Source organism: Nyctereutes procyonoides, unplaced genomic scaffold (assembly GCF_905146905.1).
Source record: "Nyctereutes procyonoides isolate TBG_1078 unplaced genomic scaffold, NYPRO_anot_genome, whole genome shotgun sequence".
In the NCBI taxonomy this organism is placed as follows: Eukaryota; Metazoa; Chordata; class Mammalia; order Carnivora; family Canidae; genus Nyctereutes; species Nyctereutes procyonoides.
The window spans coordinates 60,362,254-60,379,693 of NW_026575140.1; the positions used below are offsets into that span (position 1 = coordinate 60,362,254).

At 49.0% G+C, this 17,440-nt stretch overlaps 1 protein-coding gene across 1 annotated transcript in view; it reads right to left on the reverse strand.

The window, feature by feature from the left end:
* The window catches only part of TMEM123 (transmembrane protein 123), a 60,042-nt gene extending 49,396 nt beyond the window's left edge, over positions 1-10,646 (reverse strand). Inside the window, exons 1-2 of the mRNA XM_055304758.1 lie at positions 10,414-10,646; positions 5,929-5,985 (exon numbers count right to left, since the gene is read on the reverse strand). Of these exons, the coding sequence (XP_055160733.1) occupies positions 5,929-5,985; positions 10,414-10,513 (157 nt within the window). The 5' untranslated portion in view covers positions 10,514-10,646. The remainder of the gene's footprint in view (positions 1-5,928; positions 5,986-10,413) is intronic.
* Between the last annotated feature and the right edge of the window lie 6,794 nt (positions 10,647-17,440).

Here is a 17,440-nt window from a genome sequence, read left to right on the forward strand (position 1 = left end):
CCCACTGAAGACACATACCACAGGATTCCACACCCATCAAAGTCTGGGAGGAAATCCAGAGACAGAGGCAGATCAGTGGTTGCTTAGGGCAGGGGTTCGGCTGGTGGATGAGGGGGTCACCACTATAGGATCTGTCTCTGAGACATGAAAATGCTCTAAAGTGGGCTGTGATGATGGCCATACATATCTGTGAATATACCACAAACCACCAAATTGTACACTTGAAATTGTACAGTATGTGAAATATATCTTAAAGAAGTGGTTTTTTTAAAAGAACCCCCCAAAAGCCCTCCAAATCAATATGAAAATAGATTCCTTCAACTGAGTTGAGACTAACTCCAAACAGGACATGTTTATTAATCACATCTTAGTTTAGCAAATAGTAAAATGTTTGCTATTTCCCAGTGCCACTGAGTCTGTAGGAAACAGGTCCCTTTTACTGCCAGTGGGAGTAAACATGTGTTATGTTCTTGGAAGAAAATTTAGCAACATACCCAGTTAAAATAATACACCATGTGACTCAGCAACTCCACCACTAGAAAAGAGCCCTTGCAGAGGTATACCAAGGTGGACCAGGGAGGACACTCACTGCAGCCCCACTCGACACAGCAAAGGCTGCAAATAACCTACATGTGCATCAACAGGGGGCTGGGTGAGTGCGTTATGCTGCATCTGCTCCATGGAAGAGCACGTGGCTGAGGATGAGGAAGAGCAATCAGCCTCGAGGAGCAATGAGGTTTAGGTGAGACCAACTTGGCAGAGCATAGTACACTCAGCATTACACATTTATGTTAATAACAAGCGTCTACACTATAGATGAATTATGCTTGCATGAATTTTTGGAAGGATCCATGTGAAACTGGTGACATTTCTGGCTATAGACACCATATGATGGTGGTTCCATTAACAGGGATAAACACAGGGATCCCTGGGTGGTGCAACAGTTTGGCACCTGCCTTTGGCCCAGGGCACGATCCTGGAGACCCGGGATCGAGTCCCACATCGGGCTCCCGGCGTGTGGAGCCTGCTTCTCCCTCTGCCTGTGTCTCTGCCCCTCTCTCTCTGTGACTATCATAAATAAATTTTAAAAAATTAAAAAAAAAAACAGGGATAAACACAGGAGAGGATCTCTGGGTGAAAGTAAGGAATTGGGCTTTGAGCTGTAACAGCGCACCTGGGAATAGGGCTGGGTGGGGCTCAGTGCCCACAGGAAGGCTGGAAGCGCGTATTGCGTATGGTTACGCACTGCATGAAATTTTTCATCACGTATGTGCCTTCCTTGTATTTTATAATTAGTTGTGAAGAAATTACATTGTAAGAAAAAGTAAGATAATAGATGAACAAAAGGGTGAGATGCCAAAGCCCAAGTAAGTGCCCGACACCCCTCTGGGACACTCTAGGAAGCATATCCATGTCTCTGGAAGAGACACCTTTGTATACCTGGGAACATTCTTGAGAAATCCCCTTGTACTGCCGCACATGAGGGTGGAGCCATCAATGAGTCTGACAGATGTCGGGGGAGCCCGGAGCAAGCCTACCAGCTTTCTATGGATCAAAAAAGGTAAAATGAGTCCCATGGGCTGGATCCCCAAGCTCGGGCTTGGAAGGGCCTTCCTGCACCCCAGTGTACATGACCCTGACTTTCACGGGCATTACAGATGGGACACCGCAGTCTGGGAGCCAGCCTTCTGCCCAGGGTCAACCCTTTCATGGGGCAGGTGCTGGGAGGGTAGACAAGTGCAAGTTTGTCTTCTATACCGTCTTTTGTTCTTCCTGCCTTTGCATTCTAATATTCCTCAAACTGTTCTTTTTCTCTTATTCACATCACAATAAAATAGAGCGGCACTTTCTGATGTGAACTGGGAGCATCTCATTTGGCTCCTACTAGTTTAGGACAGAGGCATGCTTCAGTGAAGAAAACACCAAGAGTGTTCCAACTCACCATTGCACCTGCAGTCTTTGGGGTGCACAGTGATCCAGAAACACTGGAGCATTTTAATGCCTGAGAGCTAACCACCCTACTACCCCTCGCACAAGAAAGACCCAGAAAAGTGAACATAGTGGCCAGAATCCACATTTCTGGTCTCCTCTACTACACACACACACACACACACACACACACACGCTTAAGATTTATTTATTCATTTCAGAGAAAGAGCGAGAGTGAGCATGCATGAGATGGGGGAGGGGCAGAGAGAGAGAGGGAGAGAATCCCAAGCTGACTGTACTGAGAGGGAGTCCAATGCAGGACTCAATCCCAGGACCCTGAGATTACAACCTGAGCTGAAATCAAGAGTCACACAAGAGTCAGATGCTGAACTGACGGTGCCACCAAGGCACCCCTGCTCTACTATATTTTTGACATCTCAAAATATCATAGTGCATCTGAAACATGGTTTTCACTTCCTCCTCTCCTACATGTAATGATGTAACTCGTGCCACCACTGTGCCAGCCCATGACCTGCCCATGTCCCTGCACACGAGAGGCCCAGTCCTGTTTCAGGGCATCTGTCTACCTGCAGTGCCCTCCACTCCGTATCCACAGGGCTGTCCTCCCTCCCATCATAGTCTTGTCAGATGGCGGCTCCTCCCCAACAGCCTCATCTGAAGTAACCCTTCCCAGGCTTTTGCCACGTTTCCCAGTTGACTTGTGTATATATTCAGTCTACGCCATTTATTTTTGTCAATCACCACCTGACCCTGAGTTCCTTAGTTGTTTCTCTCCTTAGTCTGTATCTGCTGGTGTGGTACCCTTTATGGGAGTAGGGACTCACCTGTCTTATTCACCACTTCCTGCCTGAGACTAAAACAGTGCCTGGTGCAGTGGGCAGACAAAACAAACATCTGTTCAATGAACATAATATTGCAAGATTTTCCACTCTGCATTCCTTAAGACAACATCTGATGATGTTAAAAGTTACCATTCATTTTTAAATGCCATCCCAGAAACATGTGTTGAACACAATAACCAGTCCTGGAGAAACGGATGTGGTTCTGTAAGAACAAGCGAGTTTTTCAGAGCAGTTAGGGAAGCTGCTGAAGTCTGAGCCCAAGCCAAGTCCATCTGCTCAAAATTGCTATAGTCCTGCCACATCTGTGGATAAAACCACACCAACAAGAGGCCAAAATGGTGGAACCAAGGGTGGGCTACCACGCCAGAAGCCATTCTGTACACATGGGACATTGAGGGTAATGGACTGCTCTGAAACTGGCCTGGTTCAAATTATGCCCGAGAGAGGGCCTTCCCCCCAGTCATCCCTTCCACCTCTCGGATTCCTCTTCTTGGGAAGCATCAGTGATAAGAGGTCAAGGAGAGGGCATTTGAGTTACTGGCTCAGAGTTCTGGCTACGGATGAGAAATGCTGTCCATTCTGAACCATGTCACATTCTCTTGTATCTTTGCCCAAATCTGTTATGAAAAAAAATCTGGGTATGTGACATCCTTACACCGTAAAAAATAAATTCATCCATCCACAGACCCTAAAATCGAAGCCCTCTGACTACATCTAAAGTGGGAAAAATTATTTTCTCTATAAGCTGAAAATGTGCAAATGATCTAGTAAAACACATTTTTAAAAAACTCCTCTCATAACTACCCAACAATAATCATGATTACATTTTGGGTAATCCTGTGGTCTTTTTGTCCACCCCCCAAGTGAAAAAATTTCTGTATAATTACTAAAACTAAATAAGGCCCCGCATAGAAGGTCAAAGATATGGCTATCCTCAGATAACGATTAGGGCATAAAAGGAAACACACGCTTACATATAACAGAGTGGTACAACGGGAGGGTGACCTCAACTCCTGCTTCTCTGACCTCAAGTATCCATCCCACTGTTCAAACAATGATGACGACAAAACAGCTGTAATAATGGGTCACACTGGAGCATGGACCAGGTATGTCTGCAAACCACACACAGTGGCTCGTCCATAAAGTGAGTTGGGAGTAAAATATGCACTTGTTCTTCAGTTCAGCTTAACCAACACGTGCATTCCCTTCTGTGTACCAGGCCCGGTGTTAGGATGAGTAAGTCATGGGTCCCACTCTCAAGGAAATTAGATAGAGACCAAAAACCAAACAAAACAGGGAAAGAACATTTGCTGAACCCAACGTGGTGAGCCCTATAAAAGCAATAGGCAACAATGCTGCCAGCAGGACTGTGGGCGGTTTGCATGCTTCCCAGGTCCGTATGCCTCCAGTAACAGAACACAGGAGTTTGCCAAAGAAAAATGTGACTATCATTTTGGAAGTGATGCCAAATAAACCACATTAGACCAACATCACCAAAAATTGGTAATGTTCAAAAACAGTGTTTCCACATGAGAAGGGCCTGTTACCACAAAAGACAAAAAACTAAGCATCATGTCCTACAAAAATACACACATTCAACATGTTACCTAAGAATTTTCAAGATTCAAAGAGGATATAAGAAGAATACTGTAACGGTTGTGGGAAGTGTTACACGAAGTTTTTATTACTGTATTATCTGCTGTCTTTAGGAAAACGTTTTGAGGCAATGCTTTCTTTTTTTTTTTTTCCTGTGAATTTCCGAGTGCTAGACGGGGCATCTGGAATCATCACATGGACCCTGGAGGTGAAGTACCGTGTTAATCTCTGACAACTGTTGACAACTGCTAGTGGTGGGACTTCTCCACTGAAAAACATTTCCAAAGGTAAGACCACACCACAGTTTCAGGAAACGTGGTGAAGGGGCACAGGTTTGGAATCAAATCCCGAGCATGCTGTGTGACGTTGGGCAGGGTCCTAACCAGTCTGGGTGTCTGCTCGCTCCATCCGTGTGATGCAGAACCATCCCCAGCTCAGCACTGCTCAGTTAGCAAACGTGTGAAAAGTTTCTCCCACATTGTAGGCTCTCAGTAAAAGACACCTAATAATCTAACAAGATGTTTTTAAAAACACTCCCTTATGTGCCTGGCAATAATCATTATTACAGTTTGCAGCAACCGCTCTAGTCTCTTCTCCCCAAATGAAAACTTTGCTGCAGAATCAGGAAAGCTGAAATAGAAGGTTCTCGATTCAGATGGAAGCCAGGAGCCATGGCAGAGATGCTGAGAAGTGGGGATGAGGGTGAGAATGTGAGGTGGGCAGAGTGTGAGATGCTGCCAACAATGTGGCACAGGGGGCACAGGACTGTGAGTGCTCTTGCCGCCCAAATGTGCACTGCGGAAGGCTCCCTGGCTGGTGTCCTGTTGTGTGTACTCTCCCACAGAGAAATAAGACAAAAAGTCCATGACGACTCCCAGGAGCCAGGCCAGGACAACTTGGTACCTCAGCCCTACAATGCCTCGGCACATGGGGGACACTTGGTGAGTGTCGGGCAGACAAACAGGGTTGGTGACAGGCGCGTGTGCCCTTTCCTCACGTCCAGCTCAGCACCCAGAGAAGGAGATGGGCAGACGCATGCGGTGGCTGACTGCGGACCTCCTTCCCCCTGTGGCCTCAGGCCTCCCAAGGGGACACCCTCTGTCCCAGACTGTGCAGGCAGGGGAGCCACACAGTATGCGAAACTCTGGCAGGCTCCCTGGAGGTGGTCCCCGCTGACCAGTGAGGGTGGCCTGTCCCACCCATAGGCTGGCAGATGCCGGGAGTCCTATTCCTAATCTACATGCGGCGGACAAAGCCTTTGCGCCTAAAAATGGGCTTGGAAACTCAGGGTGGAAGCCCAGGATGCTCAGACGGAAAGACTCAGCGTTACTCACACTGGGTGAGGCGGAGAACGATGATCCACGCGGCAGCTGCTCTTACGATGCCTGGGATGGCCACCCGGACGGAAGCCACAGGGCTTCGGGAACCAGCAGCCATGGTGCCCACAAGTCGGGGCACAGCTTCCTGTACCTGCCCAGCCCCTTCGACCTGCTGCATCCTAGACAGGTGACATCTATTGCTCAAACCTTCTTAAACTCACCTGTTGGGTTAGCACTGTGGTTTCCTGAAGGCACAGAATTCTTTGTGTTTAGAAATCCTATAAAAACAAAACACATCCTGTGATGAAAAAGCATCCAACATCGAAGGACGCCGGCCGCTGGGTGTGGTGGGGCGTGCGGGAAGGCACAGCATTGCACGCAGGTTCTGCCTCGGCCACTGCTGCTGGGAAACACCTTCAACTGCCAGGGAGCACGGGACTATCTTACCGGGGTTTTCAGGGCAGAACACACGGGGCCTACGTGGTACTGACCGTGGGCTGGCTATTGCAGTGCGCTCGCCCACACAAGGACACGTGCTGCACGGGCAGCTCCGCTCTCGGGGGCACAGCCGACCACCTGTGAGGGCCCCTTCTACGCTCAGCACCCGGGGCCTCTTACCACGCAGACCCTTAACTTCATACCATGGACACAAGATGAGTGGGTAGGACTTTCTGTTGCTTTCCTACTTCCCCTCTGGCAACCACTAGTTTGTTCTCTATACTTTAGAGTTTGTTTCTCTGTTTGTTCATTTTTCCTTAAACTCCACATCTGAGTGAAGTGTTTGTCTTTCTGGTGTTTGTCTTTCTCTGACTTATTTCACTTAGCATAATACCCTTTAGCTCTAGCCACATTGTTGCAAATGGCAGGATTTCATTCCTTTTATAATCCAGTAATGTTCCCTGACCCCCTCACCTACCAGGGGACACTCGGTGGCTTCCATATTCGGGCCATTGTAAATAATGCTGCAATAAACATGGGTGCACATATCATTTCAAATAACTGTCCTCATTTTCTTTGAATACACACCCAGAAGTAGAACTGCCGGATCACAAGGTAGCTCTATTTCTGAGAACCCTCCACACTGTTCTCCACAGTGGCTACACCACTGCATTCCTAACAGTGTAAGAGAGTTCCTCTTTCTCCACATCCTCACCAACACCTGTTGTTTCTTGTTTATTCTAGCATTCTGACAGGTGTGAAATGATATTTCCTTGTGGTTTTGATTTTCATTTTCCTGATGGTGATGTTATATTCTTTATACGTAATATATATTCATTATGTATTTTCATTTTTAATTGCAAGCCTTTTTATAGAAGTAGGATTCTTTTAATTTTTGATTAGTACCTTAAGATTTGGAAAAACTTCAGAAGAATTCTATGCCCCAGTTAAGCAACTTTTCAGAGTGGTTTACTCAATCTGGGTCTTTGTATAATGGGATATTGAATATATGTAGCATATGGGAAGAGAATAAGTGTATTATTCACAAAGGTAGTACTCCCTAACCCAAAAGCCTCTCAAACTACAATGTAAGAAATAACAACTTTGAAGGACCTATCTTTACCCTGTGCAAATTTTTTCCTCTTAATGCAATTATTCCATTTATCACAAAGGATGTGGTTTGAAGATTAAACATGAAGAAGATCAAGGTCATGACTCTGCTAGAATGAGATGACCCTTTACTGATGCCTCTAAGGGCAACCCTTACTTTAGGGATTCGTGAAGGGATGACTCTAGGCTTTGTGTACCAGCCTACTGGAGGCAGAAGCAGGCATTGAGTGTATACCTGCTATATGCAGCAGCTGGCATCGAGTGCATACCTGCTGTATGCAACAGCTGGCATCAAGTACTTGCCAGTATTATAAAGAGCTTCCACCACACCAGGCCTCCTGGGGAGCATGTAACTTGCACTAGCTCACTTAGCCTGGCCAACAATTCTGAGACAGGAATATACCACTTTGCAGTGACAGGAAAGTGAGGCCCAGAGAAGGCCACCTAGCTAGTATGTGGCAGAGCCTGGACTTGGACCAAGGTGTTTGACTACAAAGCCTATATGTGGAAGTGCCAAAAGAAAGGGCTGATTTTCTACTATAAACTTGCTTCTCTCCCAGGCTTCTCGGTGGTGGAATTACCAACTGTTCAGTCCCCACACCAAGAGGTCATCCTCGATTCCTGTGTGTCCCCATTCTCTCCTCCAGTCTGTTCGCAGGTGATTGTTCAGTGTCACCACCCCACCACGCCCCCCCCCCCCCCCCGCCAAACACAAAAGGAATCCATGCACTTATACATGGGCCAATGTGCCACAGCCCTCTGCCTAGACCACAGCAGGAGCCTCCTCTCTCTCCCTGCTGTCATCACTCAGGATATATTATGTCCCAGCAACCTTTTTTGTTTGAAAAAGGAGACAAAAGCTGATGATCTTTGTAGCTCTAGGACCTTTCTTCTTTTAGAGCCTTTCTCCTTTTCAAATCAATTACGATGCACCTACTGTGGGTAGGCACTGGTTTTGTATCCTAGGAGACAAAGAATACCAGGACATCCAACTATAAAGAGGATGATGCTTTACTTGACAGAGACTAAGTATTAACATACAACGATGCACTAAATGGAAGAGAAGAAACTTACATTCATCAAGTGGCACCGACTAGAGATTAATTTACTCTCCTAACTGCCCACTGTGATGGTGCCTGGCGCCTGGGACTCACTTTAGAAAGTCCCTGCTACTTGAAGTCCCTCCCTAAACCCTACTATCATCCCCACCAACAGGCTGACAACACTTGAACAATGGCTCAGCTCCCCTGGGAGCTGACAAGTGTAATCAAGGGAGTGGAAATGGCTTTTTCCTGGTGCCCTATTGGAACACTTGGTAGTGCATTTCTGAAGTCACCCTGGACTTCCAGTGGCAGACCAAGTAAAGTCCCTGCTTTCCACTAAGGTTGTTCCAGGTGGGTTTTGGCCACTTGCCACCAAAGGTCCTGATTGAATAACCCCACCCCCACACCATGTCTTCCTGCACTGCCAATATCAATCCTGCTCACTGCTTTGCTCACCTGCTCATCACCTCCCTCACTCCTCCAGCTAAGGATATTTTTGAAGCTACACAGCAGACTGTGCAGGATATTTAAAAAAAAAAAAAAAAAAGAATCTCCATGTTCTTATCTTCTCCTACAATATTCTGGGGAATAGCAGATTATACATTTAAGCATTATCTACTTGAATAGCCAACACCACCTAAAATGGCTTGAGTGGCAAAATGGCAAATTGAGAGTTGGGATTTTAATCTCTGAAATCAAACATGTAATAGCTGTTTTACATTGAAAAAGTTAGGCAATTTTTAAGCCTCAGTTTTTTCCATTTATAAAGTGAGAATAATACTGCAAGGATCCAATGGCATGATATGTGGGCCTAAATTAGCATAATGGGGAATACACAGGAAGGGTGTCTAGTAAAAAATACTGTATAAGCCCTTGTATTATTGTTAAAAGTTACTGAATTTCATAATGATACTTGTTGTGAGAAATTCTCTACAGAACCTTCTATTCTAATTTCAAAGTGACATTAGAGTTGGTAGAAATGGATTCCAGCTCATGTTGGCTATATTCGTTCATGAAATGAAGGCTCTCCTTTAATGGAGCATTCATTCCAAGATTTCCAAATAGCATTAACCTCTAGCGAGACTTTAATAAACATAACAGTGAGTATTAAAATAGGGCAAAAAAAAATCTGTGTTATTAGGGGAAAAAAAAGTAAAGCAAGGACACTTAGTTTCTCTAATCAGTAATTCATCAGAGAGACAAGAAAAAGGTTTACTTTCACAAAATAACAAAAAAGGAGACTTTCCCCTAAAAATATTGGTTTAAAATTAGCACCAAAATAGACTGATTTGGTTCCAGATTGTTCACCTTACAATCTGTTGAAAATAGGATAGATGTGATTTGCTTATCATTGTTTTCTCAAATAATTTCAGAATCGGGTCTGCAAAGCCGACTTCTGACGTGCACAATTCAGCAAAGCCAAAGAACAACAAAATGAGCAAAACAAAGGAAAATTGTTGTCTCTTTCACCCGGATTATTCTAAGCAAAGCAGGTGATGTGCCTGAACTGAGGTCTTTATCTTTTCCTGGATAAAACTCCTCTAAGGTTCAACAAACAGCCAGTGGACAGAACTTAAAAGTAGGGAAAACTCGAGTCACTTAAAATAACTTACCGTAGTTTACCGGCCATTATGGTGGCCAGCAGCTCCAATCGCTGACCAAAGGAACCGAGGTTCACAGCCCCCCCAGACTGTTCCCCGAGCCGCCCGCCCCCCAGGCTCTTCCCCGAGAAACCCCCGCCCCCAGACTCTTCCCCGAGCCCCTCCAGCCCCCAGACTCTTCCTCCGGGACTTTCCAGACCCCCCCCCCCGCCGCCTCCCGGAACCGCTGCACCACCGCGCGGGGCGCACCCCAGGCAGCCCCCACCCCAGGTGCGCCGCAGGTGCGCCGCGGCAGGTGCCCCCGTGGCGGGGCGGGGAGCGCCCCACGGCTCCCCCTTCCCGCGCCTGGGGCGTCCGGGCTCCACGGGGCCCATCCGAGGCTCCCCGGCCCGCGTCCACACGCGGGTTTAGGGAGGGGGGAGGGGGAGGGGGCCCGCCCCGCCCCTGCGGACCCGCAGGTGGCGCGCCCTGCCCGCCGGAGCCTCAGGTTGCCCGCCCGCCCGCCCGCACCTACCGTCCAGGCCCGCGCTGTCCACAGCCGCCTTGAGCAGCGCCAGCATCAGCAGCACGCCCAGGACCAGCGCCGCCCAGGCCCCGCGCGCGCCCACTCCCATTGTTCCGACGGCTGGACGCGGCGGCCTCGCGGCTCCCCGACCCAGCGTCCGCCGCGCCGCCTCCCGCCGCCGGCCCCCCGATGCCCAAATAGGGCGCGGGAGCCGGCCTGGGGCGACGGGCGGGGCGGGGCCGGGCGAGGGGGCGGGGCCGGGCGAGGGGGCGGGGCCGGCGTGGGCCGCGGCTGAGGTGGGGCGGCGAAGCGGCGCGCGGGGCGGGGGGAGGAGGAGCCGGCGCGAGGAGGCGGGGCTTTGCCTATGTGAGGGGCGTGGCCAGGAGGCGAGGGCGGGGCTTGTCCGGGAAGCGGGCGGGGCGGGGCGAGGCCGAGAGGAGGGCCAGGCCCGGAAGGGGCGGGGCCTGGCTGGCTGACTGACAGGCCCCGGCGGGTGGCGGGGTTTCTTTTCTCGTCGGAAGCCGCGGTCCGGTTGCAGCTGAGCAGAGCCGGAGCCCGGCCTCTCCCGGCCCTGGGGATGGGCCTCGCGAGGCCCGGAAGGAAGCCTTTGATCGTGGCGGGAGGGCCGGGGCTGAGAGGAGCAGAGCTCGGATGGGCGGGACTTGTGCAGGGTCGCAGGGGTCGCGGGAGCTCTGTGGTGACCCAGGCCGAGTTGGGGCGGGAGATGTGCACGGTAAGCGCTCAGATGCACGCGGAGCACAGCCGTGGGCCCTTCTGGGGAAGCCCGCTCGGCCATATGCTTTCGGGAAAGGCCTGTCCTGCTAACAAACGCCCTCGAGGAATCTGCTTGCAGGAAAAGAGCTGGAGGGCATGGATGTAGGTGTTTCCTTAAAGGTGTTGGGAGGCTGACACTGTGCCCATACCCGCTGTCCGCTGAGGGCAGACGGGGGGGGGGGGGGGCGCAGAGTGGCACCTGTACCCCACAGTGCACCTGATGCCTGGCCCCGCCTCCTGCACCTGGGCCTCCTTCCCGGGGCCCTGCGCGCATGGCAGAACCTGACCTGGGTAGTGCTTGGCCAAGTCCCTCCGAAGCCCTCGCAGCCCCTGCTCACTTGCAGTGCTTCCCAGGCCCGCGTTTGGTTCTTGCTCAGACCCGGGGAGGGACGTGAGACACCCACAGCTGAGGTGCAGAGCAGCCCAGGTCCCGCTTTGGGCGGAAGGACAGAGGGTCCAGGGTGCTTGAAATGGCGGTGAGCCCCTGCCTGCAACCCTCTACATGTGCAGATCTTTGACATCTGACCCAGATTTTATGATATAAAGGCCACATCATTGCAGCTAAATTCCCAAAACTGTGAGGACAGATAGGACTTTTAGGCCTCAGATAAGTCTACCAGTAAGAACAGGACTGATAGTAGAGACTAAATGGGGCAATCTGCCCTCAATCTGAAGATTTCCATCTGTGGATGGGAGCCAGCCAGCACATACTCCCTGGCATCCACGCAGACTAAAGCATACACTGCACATTGAGGTTTTGATTTCTTTACCCAAGTGGGGAATCTGGTTTGAGAATCAGTTGCTCAGGTGATTGTCTAGCCCATCAGCCAAGGATTTCACAACCTGAGTCCAACCGGCCTTTCTTGCCCCGGTTTGCCTGACCATGGACGCGGGTGCTTCTGGTTCCTGGGCACTTGCGTATTGTTCTCTCTTCTGAAATACTCTCCTCTTATTCTTCTGGCCAGCCTACTTCGAATGCTTCCTTTAGGGCTCAGGGTATGTGTCCCTGGGAGTCTGGACTGGAACATAACTTGCCTCCAGAAGAGATGAGAAAGTATAGAAGACAAGATGTCACTTGGCATTTTCTCCTGGGAATGACATTGACACCCTTAGATCTTGCCTGTTATCTGATTTCCACACTACCAGCTTTGCTTTGATGGTAACGGCACAGGACTGGGTTGGCCCACAGTTTCCTCCAGTCTAAGGAGGGAGTGGTGGAAGGGCAAGGAACTATGACCTTCCTGCACTTGTAGAAGTCCTAGGGGAGGCCTGGACTCCCTGGGGAAGATCTGTCCCCAGCTTCGTGTCTGGCTCTGCCCCCATCACTGCACTTTACTTTGGTGAGTGAGGAGTTACTCACATAGAGCAGCACTGGAGGCCTTGGCAGTCTAGGAGACCTAGATGTCTATTGTCTCTGGAACCTCACCAGGCTCCTCAGCATTCTGCAAATATTCCAGGGCCTTCCATGCTCTTGTGCATTTGCTCCTGCTCTTCCCTTTGCCAGGATGCCTCTTGACCTCCTTTCCTGGGTACTTTTCACTCATCTCTCAAAATTCTCTCCATGTCTCACTTCTCCCCAGAAATCAGGTGGACCTGATCCACTTGCCCATACTTTGATTGTTTGCTCACCTGATTCCACCCTCTTCTCACAGCAGCCAGCCAGCATGATCGTTCTAGAATACTGAACGATCATGCTGTTCCCTTGCCACTTTCCAGAGGCCAGAATCGTGGCCCTACACCATATGGCCCCAGTGCTCTTCCAGCCCTGTTTTCTACCCTCTCCCTGTTCACTTACTTAGCCCCAGCTGCCTTTATTTTTTTTAGAAATGACAAATCAGTTCCTACCTCAGGGACTCTGCTGGTTGCCCCTCATGCCATGTAGGTGTTTGCTCAGCTCAGAAAAGCTTGTCTTAGACACCCACCTTACAGTTTTATGTGTCTTTGTAGCATCTAGCACTATCCGTCATTAGGGTCATTTATATGCTTATTGTTAGTCTCTTCCTCAAGGATGCAAGTTCCCTGAGAACCAGACACTATCTCTGGGAGCATATTTCAGATTTCTCTCCTATCTGTACTGCTGTAATACAGTGGACACTGGTCATATTTTTGGTCACTCATCACTGTTGGAATAGCTTGTCTTGCTTTAGATCTCAAATCCCCAGCCTCCCTTGCAGCTGGGCTCCAGAAGGTGACCTAGGCTGTGCCAATCCTGCTCATCCACGTGAAACTTAAATCTGGGTTTGAGTGAGGACACAGGCCCTGTCTGCAGTTGCTTGTGTTGCTGATGTGGATATGCAGCAGAGGTGACTGGCTTGGTTGGCAGTGCTCCCAGCAACAGCAGTTTCTCAGTGGAGGTAAGATTGAGTTTCTGATGCAGGTGTAGTATTGGCTGGGAGCTGCCGTAGAAACTGTCTCGCACTGGACTAGTTTTGCCGGGTTTGAGACTTAGCCTTGGTCATGATTCTCTACAACTTCCAACAATCTAGAGAGCCACCCAATATCTTCAACGCCCTCCTTCTCTGCTACATCAGCAAGAGTCGGCTTTTCTTCTCTCAACTAAGGATCCTGACTCTATACAATGGGATATGTATTCTTCCCCCAGAAGGCTATCACGTCCATTTAGGTGCCTTGTCAACTATTGAGCACTTACAATACAATGGCCAATGTCCTGCCAGAGTTCACAGTCTAGTGGCTGACAGAGTGTGATGGACACTACCATGCGATCATGGAAAAGCAGGGCTCTATCTGAGAATCGAACACATGTCCCATCACATTGAAGGCACTCAATTTACATGTGTGGGTTTTTTGGGTAGACAGAGGCAGAGCCAACCTGTTACTCTTCTTGCTCAGCAATTCTGTCCATTCTGTATTTCCCACACGTCTGTGTCTCAGACTGAAGGTCACCTGAACATGAAACAGAGACTAGAACCATCATCCATTCAAGTAATCGATATCCAAAAATTTATCGAACACATGTCATACACCAGGCATGATGCTAGGTGCTGGGAAATAGCAAATAATACAGATTTACCTGCCCCATGAAATGATAGATCCCATTGAGGGAGGTAAGAGTGGCAGATGATGCATCTGTTATGACTGTACAGGAGATACAGCGATAGAGATTCCATGTTTTATCACTGAAACTTGCTTATATCCCACAGTAAGTTTTTATTCATCAAAAGAAAAAGAGGTGATAAGGGAATGGTCATCTGGTTAGATGTGCACAGGTCTAGCCACGTACAAGCCGGTCTGTTGATGTCAGTATTTGCACAAGGAAGGAATCAGAATTTGCGGGACTTTGGGATCGTGAGGGAGCAGCAAGCATGACTAGGCAGCGGGAGGATGTAAGGAAAGTGTGAGTTGGTCTGTGGCCATTTCCCTGTTCCTGCCAATTTCCTGTCGCCTTCCATTCTGGCAGATGGGCAGCATGTCATGCATGGTGATTATGAGTTCCCAGTGAAAGCTGATTCCCTGGGTTTCCTCCCTCTCCTGCACCTCTGCTTCCTCTCCCTGTGCTTGGAAGCCCCGGCTTTTCTCAGGCCTTCTTCCCTCTGCTTCTTGTTTTTCCTTCTTGTTTCTTCCCTCAGAGTACCAGTAATCCAAAAAGATTACTGGGTATTGATTTTGTATTCAGTGCTCTGTAGGATTCTCACATTAAGGCAACAGCATAAGCAAAAATACAACAAGCCAGAAACAAGTTAAGGTGAAGATCCAGCAGGAACAATGGACTCCTACACAGGTGGAGTTTCCTCCCCAAACAAGGAAGTCAGATTAGAGAGAGTTCCGCCTGGACTACTAAGGAATGACTTCACAAAAAAGGAGTAGGGAGCTGTGTCTGAATCCAAAGGATTTGGTGGGAGAGGGGGGAGGTGAGGGTGATGGAGGTGGGGGAGTTGGGGGGTGGTTAGTTTCCCATATGTGACCTGGACAGGATTATGTAGTACCTTGAGGATGGGAGGAAGACAAGCCCCAGGGGCCAAGGCCAAGGTGCTGGGCTCTTCCACTGCTGTTAGTGCCAGGCTGTAGGTCAGCTCCTGCTCTCACCCTCGGCTCTTCTCTGGAGGAGGCTGCAGGGACCCGGTCAGTGAAAGCCACCTGCCCCCTACACACACCCCACACCCCACCCCCACCCCCACCCCCGCAGCGTCCTCACTTCTGTGAGCCTTCCCATGGAGCTGGCTGCAAGTCCCCGGCCTAGCTGCCCTGGACCAGGAGCACATTCTGTAGCAAGACTCATGGCTAATCATAGCGACAAAAGATAAAAGAGCCATTATGGGGAAGTACAAAAAGATCTGATATAAAGGTCTTGTAGTCTTGATCCCTGCTGGGTATTTCCTGCCTCCCATCTCGAAGGGGAGGAAGAGGGCTCATGCTCCACTAGCTCAACAGGAGTTAGAGCCATTGAGTAAACCCAGCCCCACAAGGAAGCACTGGAAGTGAGCCCTCCATAGTGTGATGCGGAACATCAGGGTAGTTGTTCAGGATAAGTAGTCAAGGAAGTCTTCTCTAAGGAGGTAATGGGGACACTTACAGTCTTGAGTCCTTAAAAGGAGCCATGTGAAAAAACCAGGGGTAGTACATTTCAACCAAGCTTGGTGTGTTGAGGCCCAAGAAAGGAAGCCACTGTGGCCAAAGCCCAGTGAACCGGGGTAGATGGAAAGCCATTGGAGAACTGACAAAGTGACACATTACGATTTATATTTTTAGGAAAAGTTACAAGGGCTGCTCATGAGGAGCAAGAGTAGAAACGGGGAGTCTGGTCAGGAGCCTGTTATGTAATGACAATGGAAGCAGCAAATGGGTTTGGGGTGTGGATTCAACTGGATATGGTACTTGAGGGAAAGAGATATTAAGGCTGAGCCTCAGTTTGTGGCTTCAGTAAGTGGGTGGGCAGTAGCTCCATACCCGGTGGCCCAGAATATTCACACGTACTTTCTGAACTCTATCTCACTGTCCCTCTGTCATTTTTGAGCCCCTCAGAGCAGCCTCCCTCCAGAAGGCACACAGAGAGCCCCCCGGTGGAGCCAAAGATTTCCATGATCCTGTGTTGGTGTCTTCCTGGGTCAAGGAGGTCACTGAGTGGCTCCGGGTGTTACTGAAGTGCCCTCTCACCTACAAGTCGTGCACTGTGGCTATTACCTGACTGGACAGAGAGGAAAATAAGAAATATAGTTGAAGAGATGAAACTGGTTTTTTTGGAGGATCCTTGGAGTGTTGGGGAAATAAAACCGAAAGAGTGCAACAAAAGACCCCTCTATATCAACATGATTTCAATATTGGGCAAGTATTATCAGTGATAACATGGATGTGAGCTAAAGTGACTACAAAATTTGGAGAGAATTTCACACAAATTATTCAGAAAGTAGAAGAGAGGAAAACGAAAACTTCTCTGTGGGGAAGACAAGAGAGTGTACCTTGTGATGGCCTCATTATACCCACAAGAGACGGACCTCTGAGCTGACTCCAGAGGAAGTTTTTAGTTTCAAGGGTCAGAAGGCCCAAGACTTTGCTTGGTAAGATCAAAGGGTTAAACCATTTGTATCAAGTCTGCTGTGTCCTTAAGGTGGACACTCTGAAGAGCAGAGGACACATATGCAGGAACCTTCTTCCTCAAAGAAAACTCATCATCTTACCCTTATAGTTTGCCAAGTAATTTTTTCCAAAGACCTTTCTGTAGTCCACCTCAAATAAATAATGTGTGAGAATTCCATCGTGTAATGAGAATAAAGTCAGGATAATACATTACAGGCATTTGTGATTTTTCCCAGTCCCTCCCATATTCCCCCGAGTCCTAACTCCTGTGTCTCTTGCCAAGAGGGTGGCTGAGTGTGCCACCGCCACGCCCAGGCTCTCATAACACATGATCAGAGGCCCAGAAGAGTGGGGGTCACCCGGAAGAGCAAGAACGCATACCAAGACTCAAAGGGCTGTCTTTAATGGCTAGAAGGAAGAAGCAATAGAAATCAAAGGAATAGGAAAGAAAAGTGAGACCAAAAACCACAAAGGATGGAGTTCAGAGAGAATTTTTGGCAATAATTTTGAGACTGGGCTTTGAGTCCCCTGTAGCCTTGAGACTTAGGGAGCTGGGGCCTGGGGGGAGAAGTGTTATTATGGGTTATGTGTTGAATCCCATTCAGTATTCATCAAGTTAGGCAAACAAAAGATTCACATGAAATTTGAAGATTTATTCATTTTAGAGAGAGAGAGAGAGAGTGAGCAAGCAGGAGGAGGGGCAGAGGGAGAGGGAGAACCTCAAGTATAC